The sequence below is a fragment of the Physeter macrocephalus genome, chromosome 15 (genome assembly GCF_002837175.3).
Source record: "Physeter macrocephalus isolate SW-GA chromosome 15, ASM283717v5, whole genome shotgun sequence".
In the NCBI taxonomy this organism is placed as follows: Eukaryota; Metazoa; Chordata; class Mammalia; order Artiodactyla; family Physeteridae; genus Physeter; species Physeter macrocephalus.
In genome coordinates this window covers 2641013-2661410 of record NC_041228.1, presented here as the reverse complement: position 1 = coordinate 2661410, position 20398 = coordinate 2641013, and the positions used below count along the sequence as shown (strand labels likewise).

At 53.5% G+C, this 20398-nt stretch overlaps 1 protein-coding gene across 4 annotated transcripts in view; it reads right to left on the bottom strand.

Annotated features, from left to right (window-relative positions):
* The window catches only part of AGO2 (argonaute RISC catalytic component 2), a 111731-nt gene extending 95251 nt beyond the window's left edge, over positions 1-16480 (bottom strand). For all 4 annotated transcript variants that reach the window (XM_024129412.2, XM_024129413.3, XM_024129414.3 and 1 more), the window contains exon 1: positions 16353-16480. In XM_024129412.2, coding sequence (XP_023985180.1) covers positions 16353-16374 — 22 coding nt within the window. In that variant the 5' untranslated portion in view covers positions 16375-16480. The remainder of the gene's footprint in view (positions 1-16352) is intronic.
* Positions 16481-20398: the final 3918 nt, after the last annotated feature.

Below are 20398 nucleotides of genomic sequence, written 5' to 3'. Positions count from 1 at the left end.
TCACCGGCCAGACCACCCCAGCCTGTCACACACCTGCCAAATACTCAGAGGGTCCCCGTTACCTGCAGGACAGAAAAAAGCCCCACCCTCAGCTCACCTTCCGGGTACCCACAGCATCACCTCCAAACCCCCGACATCACGCTCAGTGCCCGCCTACCTGGACCAGCCTCTCTTCTCAACAGGCTGTCCTGCCTTCATGCTGTTCACCGACATTCCTCTACCTTCACGACAGATCCAAACCCAAACAGTTGCCCAGGGGAAGTTTTTGTTGTGGATACAGAGCACCAGCGTTGTACGAACCCTAACGAATTAATGGAACCTAATGATTAACGATCAACAGCAGCTAGTATTCACCCCCCAAAAAGCAACAAAACCCAAAAAAGTGGAACCTGCATCAGATCAAGCCTTTGGGTCTGACCACTAATGTTCAGGAAATCCACACAGGACAGACAAACACGCTGAATTACACCAAGCAGATGCAATCAGCGAAATCTAGTTGGTGGGGAAACGAGACAGCAACACAAGCCAGGTGCTTCAACCCACCAACAGTGAGCAGTGAGAAAGAAGAAGGCAAAAACTAGAGATTAAGAGAGTGGTTGTTTAGGGGAGACCAGCTCGGTGCTCTGTGACCACCTAGAGGGGTGGGATAGGGAGGGTGGGAGGGAGGGAGACGCAAGAGGGAGGGGATGTGAGGATATATGTATACGTATAGCTGATTCACTTTGTTATAAAGCAGAAACTAACACACCATTGTAAAGCACACGAATAACAGTCTCATTTTCACACCAGACTGCTTATTACCGTCCACAAACATTAAACTAAATTTCTTTTTTCTTTTTTTCCTTTTTGGCCACACCACACGGCTTGTGGGATCTTAGTTCCCCAGCCAGGGATTGAACCCACGCCCTCGGCAGTGAAAGTACGGAGTCCTAACCACTGGACTACCAGGGAATTGCCTAAACTGAATTTCTCATATACTAGAAGAACTCAGAGCAAGGACACAAGAGACACAAAACAACAATGCTCAACTACACTTTAATTAAAATAAATTAAAAATAAAACAATAATGCAATGTAGCATATGCTGCACAGCCCTCTCAGTAACTGTTAGAGAAGGGAGGACAGAGCAGAGCAGGCGCCCTAAGACTGCGTGCTAACCCCACCCAATGGGGTGGACAAGAAGCGAGGGAGGAACTTCGGGAGCTGACATCCTCCTGACTGAGTACTCCACGGCCAAATGCTGGGGAGCCATGCGCAGATCAGTTCTCCAGTGAGCAGGCTTGTTTCTCCCAGGGGCCGGGTAGTCATTCTAAAACTACTTTCTGTGTATGCTAGGTCTGAACAAATAAGCAAATACATTGTGGATAATGAGACCCAGACTTCTCACTACCTGATGAAGAAGTTATAAATAAGGAAAGAAGAAAGCAAGAATAAACCATGTGATATTGGATTGGAATCAGAAATGCAGGTGTGAACTCATGGTGTCTACTACATACACAGAGAGATAAATACAGATGTGTATGTACAGGCAGGTGAGTACAAATACATGGATATCCTGTGTACACTGAGAGAACCAGGAGCGAGGGCACCCCGGGGGCTAGGAGCACACTCAGCGAGCAGGTCTCAGCTTCTCACACCATTTCACCAAGAAAAAGAACCAGGGCTCCTCGACGAAATGAATTGGAGTAGGAAAAATACAAGAAGAGACTGGAGTATCCTGTAGGTCCAGAAGGGAAATAATTAGAAAATGATGGGGTGTGTTGAAAAGACGGAGGCACCAACCTGAAAGAGCTCCACATCAAGGTCACAAAAGACAAAGAAAGAACGAGGAATTGTCACAAATTGGAGAAAGTGCGGGGACGTGCGAGGTAGGCCCCCGAGGCTGGACAGGGGCCCAGAACGGGACAGGGGGTGTCCAGGAAATGGACATTAGTCAGACTAACAGCCAAATTTGAGTAAGATCTTTAGATGATGTAATAGTACTATGCCAATGTTAATCTCCTGGTTTTCCTAACTGTCCTCTAGTTATGTAAGATGATAACATTGGGGGGAGCTGGTATGGGAACTCTATTGTAGTACTGTTTCGGCTACTTTCCTGTAAGTCTAAAATTATTTCAAAATAAATGAATACTTATGAATGCAATGACACGATACTTCAAGCAACGGAGGGTGGGGAGCAGGGGAGAAACAGGTGAGCAAGGCTGCACGAATGGCGAGCGGAGTGATGGCCACATGTGGGCTCCTTGTATCGCTCCCTCTACTTTCACGGACATTTGAAATTTTCTTCACTAAAAAGTCCTTTAAAGTTTTTTGCAAAGTCTGCAAAACTCAACTTAAATCTGCCCACTTCTACTAGTACGCTGCATCACCACCCATCCAAGCCCCCAATCAATCAGACATCTTCCAGACCCCTCTGCTCTCCCTAAACCACACCTGCTCCATCCTCCGCCTGCAGGACCTCTCCAGTGTGACACTTCTGCACATTTCCAAGCCACTTCCCATCTCTTCTCCACCTGGCAGCCAGGGGCTCCTCAGAAACATACAAGCCATGCGTGCATCTCTCACACCTGCTCCCCAGCGCTCTGGATTAAAAGCGCTGTGCTCAGGGAGGCCTCTGCCCCTGGGCCCATGCAGCTCCATCCCAGGTGCAGCCCGATCCCAGGCCCCCAACAGGCCAGGGTCTCCGCCACATTCGCTCTGGAATTTGCCCCCTCCGCCTGCACTAAAACACCCGCCATCTCGCATGGATTTGTGGTGACCATGCGTTGCACGTCTGTGTTCACGACTCGGTCAGTGAGCTCAGGGGGCAGAAGCCAGCTGGGGTTGCACCCATCATTGTTCCCCGAGCACCAAGCAAGACGCCTAGCACATAGCTGGCACTCAGTATTTACTCAAAGAGTGAGCATTTTTGACATTAGACCCACAGGCCTGATCTGGGTATTGGACTCTCATATTCTTTCCCACCCTGTTAAAGTATGTTTAGCTTTACTGTGTTTATCTAATTGTCCAGGTTCCAAACATACTCTAATCTCTAGCACAAAGAAATGGATATGCCTTATAGCTATTAGGTAGATCTTGGCAAAACATGCTTAAATCTAATATCTTTTTCCACTTTGGTAAGTAACAGAATATGCCAGATAAGATATATTACATGAAGAACTTCGCTTTGTAAAAGGCTGTGGTGACAATACCCAGTGTCGGTGAGGACGTGGAGAGACAAACCACTGCTGGTAGAAACGTAAAGTGGTGCAGCCACCATGGAAACAGTTCAGCAGCTCTTCACAAAGTTACAGGGCAAGACCCAGCAATTCCACTCCTAGGTATGCGCCCAAGAGAAATGAAGACATACGCCACACACCATATACGAATATGGTGTATGCGAACGTTCACGGCAGCGCTATTCACAACAGCCAAAAGGTAGAAAACACTCAAATGTCCATCAACAACAGATGAATGGATACACAAACTGTGATACAGCCACATAATGGGTTATTCAACCATAGAGAAAAATGAAGTGCTGACACACACTAGGACACAAATCTTGAAAACATTATGCTCAGTGAAAAAAGCCAGACGTAAAAGGTCATATATTTTATGATTCCATTTACGTGAAATATCCAGATAAAGCAAATCCACAGACAGGATGCAGACTGGCAGCTGCCAGGGATGGAGGGAGTGGGGGGTGGGGAGTGACTCCTTAATGGGCACAGGATTTTCTTCTGGGGCGATGAAAATGTTGCGGCACTAGAAAGAGGTGATGGTCTCCTGACACTGAATGTACTAAATGCCACTGAATTGTTCACTTTAAAATGGATTATGTTATGTGAATTTCGTCTCAATTAAAAAAAAAAGAGGCTGTGACATTTTGAAAACACCGCCTCTCTGAAACACAGATCTTTTTTCTCTCCTTTTGTTGACGTGCAGACACACTTGGAATAGACCACACAAGTAACAGAGGCAGGGGAAAGTGCTGCAGGTCTGCCTCAAAGGAGGACAGGGACCTGGACCAGGGGAATAAAACCCCACCTTACAGCAGCAGCCTGAGCATGCCCAACCTGAAGGGTGACTCTGCAAGATTCTTTAACAACCATCATTCTACGACACGGACTTTAAAACACCTATTTCGATAAAAACATGCAAAAATAAAATATAAACCGCTCTTCAAATGAATGTTTGTTGGAATGACACCAGGTACCATCGGATAGCTGAGTAGGGTGTGTCTCATCCTTAAAGTACGTCGTGCTGGGATGGCGACTCGCCGGCCAGCCAGGAGGGCACCACCCTCGCCCGCTGCCCCCGTGGCAGACGCTGATAAGCCCATCTGGGCGCCCTCTTCCTCCTCCGATAAGCCCAGACTGGGGCTCAGCCTCTTTCTCAACACGATGCTCTAGGCACCCAGGACACCCACCATCTCAGATGAGATGCTTCCCTGGTGGAATGAGATTCAAATCCCTCAAAAAGTCAACCTAGTTCTTTGTTTCTCTTCTAAAGACAAAAGAAAAAAAAATTGCCACCCAGAGTTCCTACAGTTTTAGAACCAAATTTCTCACCACCTTTTTCTATTTACGTCACAGCATTTATTTATTTATTTAAATGTATTTATTTTATTTATTTATTTTTGGCTGCGTTGGGTCTTTGCTGCTGCGCACAGGCCTTCTCTAGTTGCGGCGAGCGGGGGGCGAGCGGGGGCTACTCTTCTTTGCGGTGCGTGGGCTTCTCATTGCGGTGGCTTCTCTTGTTGTGGAGCATGGGCTCTAGGCGCGCGGGCTTCGGTAGTTGTGGCATGAGGGCTCAGTAGTTGTGGCGCACGGGCTTAGTTGCCCCGCGGCATGTGGGATCTTCTCAGACCAGGGATCGAACCCATGTCCCCTGCATTGGCAAGCAGAGTCTAACCACTGCACCACCAGGGAAGCCCACAGCATTTATTTTTCAGAGAATTTTCACCCAAGACATGCATTTTTCCCTTAACTCACCCCTAGAATCCCATCATTGAGAGAAGGTGGCTCACCAGCTCTTTATCACAGGACCCCAGCACCTGGTGAAACCACAACCCTCAGCTCGGTCCGCAGTCCCCTCCCAGCACCACACCTGGCCAGCCCTGCCCTGTGCACTTGCGTGCATTAATGTGCTTTATCCTCACAAGAAGGGAGGCACTTATCCCCACTTTACAGGTGAAGACACTGGCTACAAACAGGCGCGGGCGGCCCCTCAGGCTCCCCCCTCCACGTGCCCATGCAGCTTGCAGCTGGGTGCCTCCTTCCAGGCCTGTCTCCTGAGGGCACAGCTTTGGACAAGATCTAAGGAAGCCAAGAGGGAGGCAGTCGGCCTCTAACGGCCAGAGCAGCAGTCCCGCTCAGGGTTGCCCGTGCTGAACCTACCAACACCGAGGGCCAGTTCACTCACAGGAGGGCGGCGGAGAGGCTGCAGGGTGCTGCGGAAACTTCACTGCCTGCCCTTTGAGAGGTCATGCGTTTACCTTCCCACGGACATCCACTACCTATCTAAGTAGATCAGCTGGCAAGTGGCCCCCTGGTCCACTTCCCTCCACACTGCCCGACAGTCAGCACCCTGGACTCCAGGCAGAGCTGGAGAGAACCACAGGACGCCAGGGGTAAGGGAGGGCCAAGCGAGAAGAGGCGCCACGCCCGGCTGGGGGCAGGGCTTTTCAGACGTGTACACAAGTTTCAACTCAATTGGTTTAGCTTTTAAACAATAAAGAATTGAACGTAATAAGGACTTATCGAGTAAAAAGAAAACACTACGGTAGACACTGGAAAGACAAAAGATAACCAAGATAACCAAGATGGTCCTGGGCGGCGAGCAAGTGGAGTTTACAACAGAATGAAGGAAACAGGCCCCCACCAGGCAAAAGGCACTGGGTGCTATAAAGATGCAAAGTGAATGCCATGGATTTTCTTCTCCCGGATTTCTTAGGATCGCCTTAAATTTAGCATATCTATAAAAGAAAACGTACCCCTGCCGCTCCTTCCTTACCCGTGGTCTGCCTCGCTGACGCCAGCAGGTCAGCTGGGGGGAGTGGCTTTCACCTCCCGCCCCAGACACTGGCCTCCCTGCTCTCTCCAGTCTCCTCCCCTCAGCACTGACCTGCCAGCAACAGGGCACCTTACCACGTCCCCACCAAACATCGGTGAAGACTCCTGTCACCGGCCAGACCACCCCAGCCTGTCACACACCTGCCAAATACTCAGAGGGTCCCCGTTACCTGCAGGACAGAAAAAAGCCCCACCCTCAGCTCACCTTCCGGGTACCCACAGCATCACCTCCAAACCCCCGACATCACGCTCAGTGCCCGCCTACCTGGACCAGCCTCTCTTCTCAACAGGCTGTCCTGCCTTCATGCTGTTCACCGACATTCCTCTACCTTCACGACAGATCCAAACCCAAACAGTTGCCCAGGGGAAGTTTTTGTTGTGGATACAGAGCACCAGCGTTGTACGAACCCTAACGAATTAATGGAACCTAATGATTAACGATCAACAGCAGCTAGTATTCACCCCCCAAAAAGCAACAAAACCCAAAAAAGTGGAACCTGCATCAGATCAAGCCTTTGGGTCTGACCACTAATGTTCAGGAAATCCACACAGGACAGACAAACACGCTGAATTACACCAAGCAGATGCAATCAGCGAAATCTAGTTGGTGGGGAAACGAGACAGCAACACAAGCCAGGTGCTTCAACCCACCAACAGTGAGCAGTGAGAAAGAAGAAGGCAAAAACTAGAGATTAAGAGAGTGGTTGTTTAGGGGAGACCAGCTCGGTGCTCTGTGACCACCTAGAGGGGTGGGATAGGGAGGGTGGGAGGGAGGGAGACGCAAGAGGGAGGGGATGTGAGGATATATGTATACGTACAGCTGACTCACTTTGTTATACAGCAGAAACTAACACAACATTGTAAAGCAATTATACTCCAATAAAGACGCTAAGGGCTTCCCTGGTGGCGCAGTGGTTGAGAGTCCGCCTGCCGATGCAGGGGACGCGGGTTCGTGCCCCGGTCCGGGAGGATCCCACGTGCCGCGGAGCTGGGTCCGTGAGCCATGGCCGCTGAGCCTGTGCTCCGCAACGGGAGAGGCCACGACAGTGAGAGGCCCGCGTACCGCAAAAAAAAAAAAAAGACGCTAAAAAAAAAAGAGTGCTTGTTTAGGTCTGGCGGGGGCAGGGATGAGGAGTCCCAGCTAACGGGTACAGCCTTTCTCTGGGGGGAGGGGCCAAAAATGTCCAAAATTAGGTCGTGGGGATGGTTGCACAAGTATGTGAAGGTACTACAGCACGCGGAGTTTTACACGTTAAATGGTGAATTGCGTGGTACGAGAGTTACATCTCAATAAAGCTCTCATTTTAAGATGATATTGAAGACTCACGTCAGCCAATCACAATGTGGGCCTTACCTGGATCCCGAGTCCATCAGCTGTTAACAATCCATGGCATGTGAGAAACTGAGCAGATCTGGACTAACTGTGTGGTCCAGGACACTGGTAACTAGGGGTTATGTGAGGGGGGAGGGGCAGGAAAAGACAGACATCCTTATCTCACAGAGATATCCTCAGACATACTGTAAATTAAATGAGATGACTGGGGTCTGCATCAAGACAAGGAGCAGGGGGGCCTTCCCTGGTGGTCCAGTGGGTAAGACCCCAAGCTCCCAACGCAGCGGGCCCAGGTTCGATCCCTGGTCGGGGAACTAGATCCCGCATGAACGCCGCAACTAAGAGTTCACGTGCCACAACTAAAGATCCCGCGTGCCGAAGATCCCATGTGCCTCGACTAAGACCTGACGCAGCCAAAATAAGTAAGTCAATATTAAAAAAAAAAAAAAAAGACAAGCTGCAGGGACTTCCCTGGTGGTCCAGCAGTTAAGACTCCGAGCTTCCACTGCAGGGGGTGCAGGTCCGATCCCTGGTCGGGGGAAAAAGATTCCTCATGCTGCTCAGTGCGGCCGAACATAAAAAAAGCCAAGTGCGAGGGGCAGGGCTGTGACTAGGGTTCCTGACGAAACAGGCTGTCTGTGAGGACTGGCGGGGGCAGGACACAGGCTCTTCCTCCGCTCACGCTCTCCAGCTGACCCCGGCTCAGCCCTCCAGGCTAACCTCCTCCAGGCCGGCTCCCTGCCTCCACACGTCCACAGAGATCACTGTAAAAACTCGGCCGGCTGATGCCCTCCTCCGCCCAGTCCCTCCCGGGCTCAAAGTCCCGCCAAAGGCTCCAAGTTCAGCATGACCTTCTTCTGGTCCAAGCTGCTCCAAGGTGCCTCCCCCATGCACCTGCACTGACTGACCACCATGCAGCAGCGCCCCGATCCTGCTCACCGGGCTTCTCCATCACAGGTGCCCCAGGCACACTTTACAACCACGTGACCTGTACACGACTTGTTTCGATTCTCCGTCTCCCCTCACATGTGCTCCGACTGTTCAGCCCCAAAAGCTTTCCATGCCTCCAGCTCAAGGTTCAGTCGTAACTACCAGTCTTGGCACTGAGAGGCCCTCCAAGTCTAACATGATGTTCCTGTAGTGAGGCACGTGCGTTCACACTGAACAAACCGCACGCTTGTTAAAACAGCAGCGCACGGCGGGACCAAAAGGTCCCCGGCGATGTCCCCCGCCCCCAGTCACCACGTAGAGCCACAGGTAGGAAACGGTCCTCTGGCTCACGCAGCTGTGCCAGCGCATCACCTGGAGGCAGAGCGTGGTGCTCCCCCGGCATCACTCCCACCACGCGATCACGCAAGGCGGGTCCCCACTGCACAGCGCAGCTGGGTCTGTTCTCAACGACTCTGCCAGGGACGTGGGCTCCGAGCATCAAGGCCAACCTTTCACCTGCCTGGTACTGAGCCGTACAAGGCAGCTGTGGATACACAGCACCTGGTCAATGGTATTTATCGGGGATGTGGTCTGTGAAATGTATCCGTATCCCTCACGGCTTACAAAGTGAAGACCCAGAGGTCAGCCGGGCGGGTCAAGGAGAGGAGCACTCATCTGATGGGGAGAAGCCACTGTGTGCGGAGTAAACAGCAAGGATAAAGTGACCGAGGGAGGGACACAATCACTAGTAGGCACTTCCTGGGGCCACGCGCAGAGGGAGGCGACAGCAACCTGCCCGCGTTCTATCATCTGATCAGAGCACCTCCACCGGCAGGTGTTCATTCTCTGTACGAGGAGGAGCCTGAGGTGCAGAGAGGCCGAGTGAACACCCAGCCATCTAGTCAGGACTCAGGCGAGCTCGGCCTGACCTGGAGCCCGTGCTCTGGGTTTGCACCACAGTGAGAGGAGGTCTGCTGGCGAGTCACGGCGACACCTAGCTCCCGGGAGCTCCAGACTCTCCGACACCCCAGTTTTTGTCCAACGTTATCCTTTTTATCGCTCTGCATCTTCCTTTGCCTTCTCTCCACTCTTCACTTGTACTTCTCTGTTAGTTCCTTTGTTCCTTCAAAAAACAAATGATACCACCTCCTGCTGTCCGTGAGGCCAGGAGAAGCCCTCGGCTTTCTCTCGTGCTGCTCAGCCCGCCGCATGGATGGGACCGTGCTCCCCCGGGGTAGCGGCAAGGGCTCTGAGGACACCAGTGCCGCTGGGACAGGAGCCTCGGTCACGGTCCCTGAGACTCCGAGGCAGCACCAGCTACGGAGCACCCCAGTCACGCCAAACACCCCGCCACGGCCGCGTCTTGCATGAGCTCGGTTAGAGCAGGGGCCTGAGAAGCTGGTGAGCAAGCCCCCGGGGCAGGGGCCTCCCACTCTCCAAGCTCACAAACGAACAGCACAAAGCACGCCCACCTATCCCTGGGCCACGGGAACGGGCCCGCCGGGTTCAAGCTCCTCCACCAGCATCCATGTGGCGTTGTAAGAATCTACTCTCAATGGCTCTATTATTTAACTTGGAGTCAAAACTGACGAAACATCTCAAATGACTCAGACCTACGAACCTCGGCATTTTTGACCTTTTACGTGCAGCTCTCTAAGCACTACAGCTCAGAGCTGAGACACGCAGAAATAACGTGGAAAAGCACAACAACAGTGCCCCTCGAGTGACTGCCCAGGAGGGAGTGGGGAACGCCAAGATGGGCTTCAGCTGCACCGAGACAGACTCAGGTGAGGAGCTGGCTGGCTTCAGTCCAGCTACAGCTCGGTTCGTTTGGTGCTGTGGGTCCTTAAAGATGGACGCAGAACAATTTTCACTGAGAATTCACTGAAGTTCCCAGGAATAACCTTTAGAAGTCCCCTTCTGACCCAATTCTAAGTGAAGCTGTAGACAAGTTGTATTCAAAGCAACATGGAACCATAACTACAGCCACTGAAAAGGAGTGGTCGTCATTCAATCAGACCTTTAGGCTCTCGCAGGAAGGGAACCACAGGTAAACTAAAGTTAACTTCTTACAGTGCATCGCAAGAGCCTCTTCAGAACACCCACACTCCCACCTAGAACCCCTCCCCATCCACCGGCGACCCCACTCTCTCCGGGGCTGCCCTCCAAGGTGTGTTTCCGGCATGAGCTGCTCCCTGGGGCTGCACTAGGCTCCTTTCTGCTTCCTCTCCCCGCCCTCTCTCCCAACACCAGTGGGTCTCGAGCTCCTCCTAAAAAACAAGCTCCTCCTAAAAAACAAGCAGATTACATTTGCAAAATGTAATTTCCTGGGTCTTCAGGGGCAGAGATGGGGAAAAGCCTTCAGGTGATTCTGCGCCCAGCTGCGGGGGTGGGCGCCAGGCTGCATCCTCCCAGGGCCCCAGCTCCCACTCGCTGAGCTGTGGGCAGGCCCGTGAACCCATGTCCCCCCGAGCCCAAGACCCTGTTCTCCACCTCCAGCGCCCGCCTCAGCCTTCCAGAACCTCAAACTCCACATGTCCACATGCCACGCGCGACTCCCCTCCCCGGAGCCTGCTGGTCCTTCTGCCGTAACAAAGCTAGATGCGACGGCACCTTCTTGTTCAAACATTCAACAAGTGGGGTCAGGGAGGCAAGGATGCGGCCAGCTCCCCGCTCCCCCCTCGTGGGCTCTTGCTCCGGGCGGGCCCCCATTCTCCCCACGAGGAGGCAGGACCAGAGCACTGTACAGACGCGCACCCACGCTCGGCCGAGACGAAGGTCCGGCACATCTCCTTTCACGCTCACAGCAGCCCTGAGGCTGGCGCTGTCCTCCCGCGTTTTCGAAGTGCGAAAGCCGAAAGCCGAGGCTTAGAAAAGATACACAACCGCCAAAGCCCCGGAGCCGGTGAGGCGTGGTTTGGAGCCCAGATACGAGCGGATGCCGCTGTTAAGCGGAGTCTACCTGGTAAGTGCAGACAACGAGATGCAAAGCCAGGCCAGGGCCAGAGTGCCGGCCGCTGGCTGCGTATACTCACAGGGCACCCACCCCTCTACCCACGGCCACCCCACCCAGATGGGGTCCACTGTCTTAGGCCCTGACTGCCCACCTCTTCCGTCACAGCTGCCCCCATGCTGCTCCGCCAAGGCCGCCTCCTCCACCCGCAGGGCTGCTGGAATTACCTTCCTAGGACCCGTGAGATCACATGACACTCCACACGCCACCAAAGCAGATGGCGCCTTTCCTGGTGGGACGTGCCGCCTCCCCTACCACCTGCCCACCGGCCGCTGGGCCTTCACACCCTCTGTTCCCAGGGCCCACTAGCTCCTTCCTCAGCTCCAGTCACATCAGAGGTCCACAGAGGAACAAATGCACCACAGGACAAAGACGTGGAAACCTAAGGCAGCCGGGCCCAGACAAGGAACCTGAGGCCCAGGACGGGGACAGGGCTGGAGCCCATGACCAGGCTCCCTGCCTGTCCACTGCTCGAGCCATGACCTTGAGGAAAGTGAGAGAAAGGCGAGAAAGGTGGGGTTTCAAGTTCTCAGCAGGCAGGGCTGGGCCGTCTCCCCCACCTGCAGTCAACCACAGGAGGGGGACACAGCGCACCCCTGCGGCACAAAGCGGCAGCCCTCTAAGACCGCGCCTGTGACCTTCAGGTTGTACGAGGATCTTAGTAGTAAGTGGGAAGCACTGAAGCGTCAGACAAGGCAGCAGTGCTGAAGCCCTTTGTTTCTGAGCCTGTCTACGAGGCTAAGATTTAGGGAATGCTGTTAGGGAGACATCCACCCTGATTTGCCACCGTCCGTGCACACCTGTCGTCCCAGGGAAGTAATTAAGAGTGCCCTGTTTCACTTGCACAAGTTTCCAGTTTAGAGGATAAACTGTAGCGTCGCCAAGGGTACAGCTCTGTCCAAAGATAAATTAGGAGGGCACAGCTGCCTGGTCACAAAGAGTGAGGACGTTTCAGGGTTTTAAATTTTGAGGGGAAAAAAATGCAGACAAAAAATTAGAACAGTAAATACTTAATGACCTTTTCACTGCCTAGAGTGAAAAAGGACAGGCCTGTAACCCCAGCACCAAACCCCGGCCCGGGAGGCAAGGGCGCTGGCGGCGGGCCATCGACAGAGGCGGCCGGCCGAGGAGGCTACGCTGGGGGTGAGGCCGCAAAGTCGAGAGAAATGACCGGGAGCGAACAGGACAGAAGGGCGCTGAGGGCCGCCTCCCTAGCACGCACTGGGGAACGAAGGGTCCACCGAGCCAGGCGAGGAGAGAAGCTGCACGAGAGGCGCAAGCACCATGCGCGTTTTCCACGTCGCACGTGGGCCTGCTGCTGCCAGAGCCACTCGTGACAAGTGGGTCCGCTGCACTGAAAATTAAAGGTGCCAAGCGACCTGTCCCAAAACATCGCTGAAGACAAGTGCGTCTGGATTAAACTTGCGAGCAACTGGGTCTCATCAGCCTTCCCCAAAGAAACACGGGGACCCTGAACAATGAAAGAAAACCGGGGGGAAAGATATACATCCCCTGAGGAAGAGAGCTTAAGGACCTCATTGTCTTCACAAGTCAACGTGGGGGGTGGGGGGGCTGGCTGTAGAGTCGAGATTAAAGAGCCTCAAAGGCATAAAACCAAATCCATGTGTGAACTTTTAATAAAATTCAGGATCCAAAACAACCGGGAAGTAAACACACTTCTGCGATAATGAGAAAGATTGATTATGGACTGTTAAGTGTGATAATGGCATTGAGTTTTAAATGTCCCCATCCTTCAGACATGGTACTTAAGTATTCAGGGTGAAACAACAGATCTGGAACTCACTCAAGAATATTTCCGCAAAGAAAAAGGAGAAAGGGGCAGATTTGAAGCAAACGTGGAAAATCTTGATAGTTGTTGAAGCTGGTGATGGATCAATGGGAGCGGTATTATACCAGTCACTCTACTCTACTCGTGTGTACTTTAAATTAATTCACAATAGAAACTATTTTAAAAGTCAAGTGATACATTCTGCGCGTTCACAAAACCAGAGGGCAGCAGACTACCCAGCCACGCCCTCCAGCCTGACGCAGCCTCACCCGGGCAAAGCCGGCTGCTATTTGGCAACGGTGCGCTGTTATTGGAAGACAGGTCATATCTTCACTGAGATAACTGAGAGAGAAGAAGCAGGGTGCAGGAGTTAAATGACACTCGAAACCACAGTGAAAGTTGGTCATTCTCAGAGTCATAATCCTTAGATATCGCTGAAGTTACTTTGTAGCAAAGCTGTGAGGAATATAACTCACCGGAGTGTGAACACAGTGAAACCGACAGAAACAATCCCCTTGGAGCATGCAATACTGAGACCGCACTTAAGGTCTTTAAGTGATTAAAAAAAAAAAAATTTGATCATCTATGAAGGTTCAGGGTCACTGGGGAGTCCACCCATTCTAAACCACTAACTCTGGAATAGTTAAAAAAACAAAACAAAACTAAGAAATAGTAACATACCTAACTTTAAAGTCCAGATACCAATTCACATAGGTAATAGCATTTGTAACGGGCATAAACCGCAGGCTTACTGTGGACTCTATTTTTTATATTAATTTACTTAGTAAGTCACTTAATAATTGTATTAAAATGGGAAGTAGCAAAACTATTTGTAATTTTTTCTACAATCCAGATCAAATGTCTTTTTATTATTCTAAATTAGGAAATACATTAAAAAGAGTTTCATTGAAGAGACTATTCCAAAAATTCCTCTTAAAAATTAAAAGCCTTAGTGTGTAGAATAAAATTAAACAGCACCACAGCCTTATAATTACAGCACGCGTGTATAGCCTGAAATTTGGTTTCATTCCCATCCTGCCATTGGCTAAGAACTATCCTGCAGACCCATTTATTTTTTCAACCAAAGCTGTCCGTTTTCAGGGCAGGTTTATCTGTGAACCGAGAACAAGGGGCCCTCTCCCCACCAGGCCACAATGCAGAGGCCCACATCAGAGCATGATTTTTCCAAGAGCCATTAAGGACCTGAAATGAGCCTGGAGATCCAGAGAACTAAAGCTTTTCTGAAAATGAAATAGACCAGAAAATATCCCAGTGCAGAGCACACAGCATGGGTTAGCTGTGCTTCCTGAAGCTCGAGTTTCAATTACACCTGAACACGCGAGGACATGGATCCAGTCTACATGTAACAGGTGTTTCTTATTGGGGGTCAAGGTCAAAAGGACTGAGAGCCACTTCTCTAAGGAGAATGTATGGAGAGTCAGCGGGGATCAGCCAGATCGCCCTAATGCTCGCTGGCCATATGACCTTCGCAAGGCTCTTAACCTCTCTGAGCCTCTGCTGTCCATCTTCAAAATGACCACCACCAACTGAGCCAGCCGTCCAGGGTTAGTTAACGTCAGACACAACACAAAGGTTTGACCTTCCTCAAGGTTCTTCGCTTTTTCTGGGCCTTCCACTTTTAAACTGAATATGTGAAAAAAATGTAGAGTGTGGTGGCTAACACTTGCTGGGCTCCTCTACGGGGATCAGCGGGGAGATTCCCACTCACGGAGGTGAGGGCCGACCCTGCCATGTCACGGGTGGGCGCTGCCCATCCGGGGCTTCACAGAGCCAAGTCTGCTCCCAGGACCGTGACTACAGGGCCCCCGGCCCTTCCCCGCCAGGGCTGAGTCACCTACCAGATTACGGTTAAAACCATTACGCCTAAAACCATTCTTCTATCAGACTGCTGAGGGCCCGTAAGGATTTAAAAGTTGGTCAGGCTCAGCCTTGGAGAACCTTTCTAACTAAGTGACATCAAAAACAAGTATTCACAAGGCAGAAAACTGTTTGTGAACTGACACAGCAGTGAGGGAAAACGTCAAGGGACCCAAATGGATCAGGAGAGCCCGGAACACGTCGGCTCGGGGCCCCATCAGCAGGAGGCCGGGGAGGGCTAGGGCCCCTGGGAGAAGGCAGCACTGTGCCGAGCCGGCAGGGCCTACAGCCCGCTGGAGCCTGGTGGACAAAGGGGACGGGATATGCCCTGTCCAAGTGGCAGGGCCAGCGGGAAATTTAGGAGCCACGTGCCTGGCGGGAGAAGGGAGAAAGCTTAACAACACTAAACCATTTTCTTGGCCCAGCAAGTTAATCGCCCTTCTACTCTGCATCAAAAAAAAAAAAAAAAGTTAAAAAAAAATGTGTTACTGCTTTAAGTTTTTTAGAACTTTTCTAAAGAAAGAGAGGCTAACTAGTAAGAAGGGATGCTAAGGAAATCACATCTCCTTACCTTCCTCTAGTAAATTGCAAAAGGCAAATTAGTACTTGAATAAGGAGCCGGCGTGTCTGGAATGAAAATGAGACGCACGCAGTTTTAGGGTTTTAGGGTGCCGATTCCTATCCCTCTCAGTCTACGGCCCTAACTACCAGCACGAATTGGCCAAAATTCAGCATCTCCAGACTTTCCTTCAGAGAAGGGGCCGCCGAAGTACTGGCAAAAAGAAAAACGAAACTGAGAGCGCTCCAGGCTCGCCGCGGCTCGGTCTGCGCCGAGCAGCCGCGCTCGTCCCCGTGCCGCCCGCGCCCCGAGCTCGGCGCCCCCGGCCCGGGCCTCAACGCCCTCGGGCGCTTAGAGCCCGGCCCGGGCCTCGGCCCCCGGCCCCGCCAGCCCCGCCGGCCCCGCGCGGCGCTAGGGCCCCGGCGCCTGGCGCAGGAGGCCGGGCCAGGCGGGCGCCCGGGCCTCGGGCCTACACGCGGGCCGCCCGGCCCAGTCCCCGCTCCGGCCCGGCCCCAGCCCGCCGGACCGCGGCGGGAACGCGGCGCGGGGAGGGCCCAGGCCGCGCGGGGCGCCCCGACGACTCAGGCCCGAGGAGGCCAGGGCTGCTTGTCCGCCGCGGGGCCGGGGAAACGGCCGGCGGCCCCGACCCCCGGCCTCCCGGCCCGCCCGCCCCGGTCCCCCGGCGCCCGCCCGCTGCCCGCGCCGCGCCGCGCTCGCGCCCAGCCCGCCAACCGCCGCCGGCGCCGCGGGGAGGAGCGCGCGAGCGGCCGGGCCGGCGCCCCGAGCGCGAGGACTCACCGGGGCCGGCTCCCGAGTACATGGTGGTGCCGCCGAGGGGCTCCGGGGCCGAGGGGCGGCCGCGCGCGCGCCACGGGCCCCGACGCCGCGAGCCGCGAGGGAGCCGCCGGCCGCACGATCCGCCCCGGCGCGGCCGCCAAACAGGTTTACCCGACGCGGCCGGGGCGGCGGGCGGAGGCGGCGGGCGGGCGGGCGGGGGAGGGGCGAGGGAGAGCGGGCGGGGGAGGGGGAGGGCGGCCGGGAGGAGGGCGGGGAGCGGGGCGCGGGTGCGGGCGCGGGTGCGGGCGCGGGGCCGGGGGGGCCGGGGGCGCCTGGGGGGCGGCGCTCGCAGCCACTCAGAAGAGCGACGTCTCCTCCGACTGGGCGGAGCGGGCCGCGCGGCGCTGCCACCCGAGGCCGGGAAGAAAGAAAAGAAAACACACCCCTTGTTTCCCCGCCGCCTCCGGCGCGCGCTGGGAGCCCGTTCTGGCTGCTCGCGGGCCGGACCCTTCCCCACCCTTAGCCCCCGCCGGACCGGGTGAACTTGGGCACCGTGTTGACGTGGTGGTGTCGCGTCCTGGCGCCCCGGCATCTCCGCCAGGCTTTTTAAAGCTATTAACGAAACAGGAATGTCGCGAAGGTTCCTCCCGACCCGGAGCTTGAACTTGAACGCGCCCCGGTCCTCGCTCACTACCACACCGCCACCTCCCGGCCGAGAACCCAGATAATCCATCTAAAGAACTTTAGTTTTTGGTCAATTTTGGGTGCTGTCAGTGATCAGATCAAAATAACAAGCCCCATTCCAGCCCTCGGGGCCTCCCCAGTTTCTTTACGTGGGGCCCTTATCCAACCGCCTCCTGAGCCTCCGTGCCTCTCGGTATTTGCCCCACTTGTGCGGAAACGTCTCCCTCCAGCCCAAATCCTCCTCCAAGGAGCAAGTCCCCTGGGATCGAGCTGTTTTCTGGAGCCTTTTCCAGGGAAACCAGCCAGAGGCCAACTCCTTTCTCCCCTAACTGGTGGGCGATTAGCAACCAGAAGGTGAAATACAATCCAAAATTGCTCACTGTCTTTTTTTTTTTTTTTTTTTGCGGTACGCGGGCGTCTCACTGTTGAGGCCTCTCCCGCTGCGGAGCACAGGCTCCGGACGCGCAGGCTCAGCGGCCATGGCCCACGGGCCCAGCCGCTCCGCGGCATGTGGGATCCTCCCAGACCGGGGCGCGAACCCGGTTCCCCTGCATCGGCAGGCGGACGCGCAACCACTGCGCCACCAGGGAAGCCCCCGCTCATTGTCTTTTAAACATATTTGCCTGCTCATTCCTTCATCCTATAAGCAGGTATTATCTGCACACTGGGTGCCAGTAACTCTGTGTTCCTCCGGCCTAGGATGGTAGGAAGATGAACGGGAGTCTTGCTTGCAAGCATCCAATAGGTTTATTTCTAGTCTCTGCAGTCCTCAAGGACATTCTTAAATAAATGCAGGAGAACCAGCCTGTCCTCCAGAGAGAAGCTTAAAAAGACTTCGATCTTCATCAAGTCCCTGATATGAACTGGAGCTGGTCTCATGTCATCAGCTTCAGAGACGCCCATCCATCCCTCTCCAATCCTCTGCCCTCCACCTCCACCTCCCCGAGGCCTGGACCCCCTCTCCACCTTACACTCATGCTATGGGAACACAAATCCGCACTTGACCCTAAGGCAGCTACTCAGCCGTAATGTGTGTTTAGGAACCCAGGTAAGTCCGGGTAAGAAGGCACACCAGGGTGGGACTGGGTACCACCCAGATGTCCATCAGTCTTAGAACAGGTGGTGGGAGCCACATATACTCATAAAGTGGAATCTAGCAATGGAAATGAACACCTTTCATCAGAGTACAACAACATGGACGAATCGCTACAAGGTTGAGTGAAAGAAGCCAGAAGCCATGCTGCATGAGTCCATGTATAAAATTTCTAAAACAGGCAAAATTGAACTACATTGTTTAGGGAGGCATCATTTAGTAGTAAAAAGCTGAAGAGAAAAAAAAGGTGGCTACCTGACAGAATGGCGGGGGGGTACTGCTGGGTACAGGGGTGCTGTGGCCACGGAGAGGCCCGGGGCTCTGGGCGTGCGAGCCTCCTCCCATGACAGAGCTGTTCCTTCTGCAGAGTCTCTTAAGCTGCACATTGTTTAAAAATATACTTTTCTGTACCTTTGCTATATTTCACCATAAAGACATTTTAAAATCATAATCATAAATGTTATCCCTCTCCTATTTAGGACGCTCCACGCCCGAGGGCTGCTCTGCGTCCGCCTGGCCCCCTCCCTCACACAGCCGCCGCACTATTTTCCGCCCCAAATCACTGAATCACTCGGAGGCCTCACGGCTCGGCTGTGTGCTCCTGTAATCTCGAGCCTCAGAAAGCGCCCAGCGGCGCTCTAATTGCCGCCTCGCTTCAGCTCGCCTTCTGCTACTTCGACGCTCGCGTTGGGTAACTTTGTTGCAAGGGCTCCTTTTTAAGTCCGGCCAGATACTGTCTACCCAGCGCTTCCTTGCGTCGCTTCACTGCAGAGACAGCTCTAGCCTAAGCCCCGCCTCCCCGCCCTCCCTCACCAGGGATCCTCCTTCGCCCGCGTCTCCCAGGCATCACCCTCCACCGCTAGTGTGGAGGAATCCCGCCCCCTTTCTGCGCGCCCCGCCTTGTCCCCCACGAGCTCCAGGCCCTCCACGTCAAGCCACGTACGTCTCCTCTCCCCTCCTCCCAACCCGCTCTTTCACCGGTGTCCCAAGCTCTGCCAACGTTCACCATCCACCGACGAAAAGCCCAGGCCCCTCTGCCGTGTGCCTCTTCCCCAAGGAGTGAGTTCACTTAACCCACTTAATCCAGTCCACTCAGTTCTCTGGGAAACGCCTCTAGAACCTTCTCCAGCCCTTCCCTGCTCTGCTTCTCCAGGCCTTCATCCAACACTTGGGTGTTGACCACATGGGGAGGACTCCTGGGTCTTCTGGGGCCCAGTCTTTCTCTCGGACACAATTCATTGCTCTGTATTTGGGTCCCATACAGGTCTCTCTGCTCTGCTAAGCCTGCAGGGCTGTAAGCACAGCCAGGGACCCCACAGGTTTGCATGCCGGGCGCACCGGATCCAGAGCAGTAACCCGGCGGGAAAGGCAAAGGACACTCGGGAAAACACACAGCTGGCTGCTGTGGTCATCGGGCCCACAAAGCACTCGATGTTGGGGGCCCTTTGTCTCTTCAAAACTAAAATGTGGGCACTGAAATAAAACAGTTTCCAAAAACATGTTCTGCATGTGATAAACGAGGGGTTAGGAGGTCAAATAAGCTGGGAAGCATTGAGTGAAACAACACTAAACAGATTTTTTGGCTGCAGACCTTCTCAGAACCTTTAACACAGTATTAACAGTTATGATTCTAGTGACTTCCCTGGTGGTCCAGTGGTTAGGACTCCGTGCTTCCACTGCAGGGGGCACAGGTTCCATCCCTGCGTGGGCAGCCAAAAAATTAAATAAAAAAAAAAAGTTGTGATTCTACAAAGAGGAAAGAGGGGAACAGACTGGATGTGTTCCAGCCCACATGACCACAGAACCCTTTTATCACAGGGTACCTCCAGGTTCCATGGAGCACACTTTGGGAAACACCGCGGTAGAGCTCTTCTATGATGCCTTCCAGCTCTAAGCTTCTAAGATTCTCTGAATAAAAATATTGGCTGTTTTCCTGAATTAAAAACTCAAGAGCATGGTTGTGAGTTGACAAAAGCCCATATGTTCCTGATACGTTCTCTCATATCAGGAACAAACGACACTCGTAAGCGATTTCTTCACACTGAACCCAACATTAAATGCAAACCACTTAGTTTGAATACATAAATAACTTTGTCATTTGTGCACCCAACAGAGGCTAAGCGGAGAATCCAGAATACGCAGGCAACCAGGGCCACCTCCCTGCACCACCCTGGAGGCGTTGACACCACTGTGCACAGAGGCTGTCATCCACTGGAACACGGGAGTGCAGGGGAGGGGCATCTAATGTATGTCCAGGAGACACAGTTTACTCTAGGGTGTGTTCCTTCCT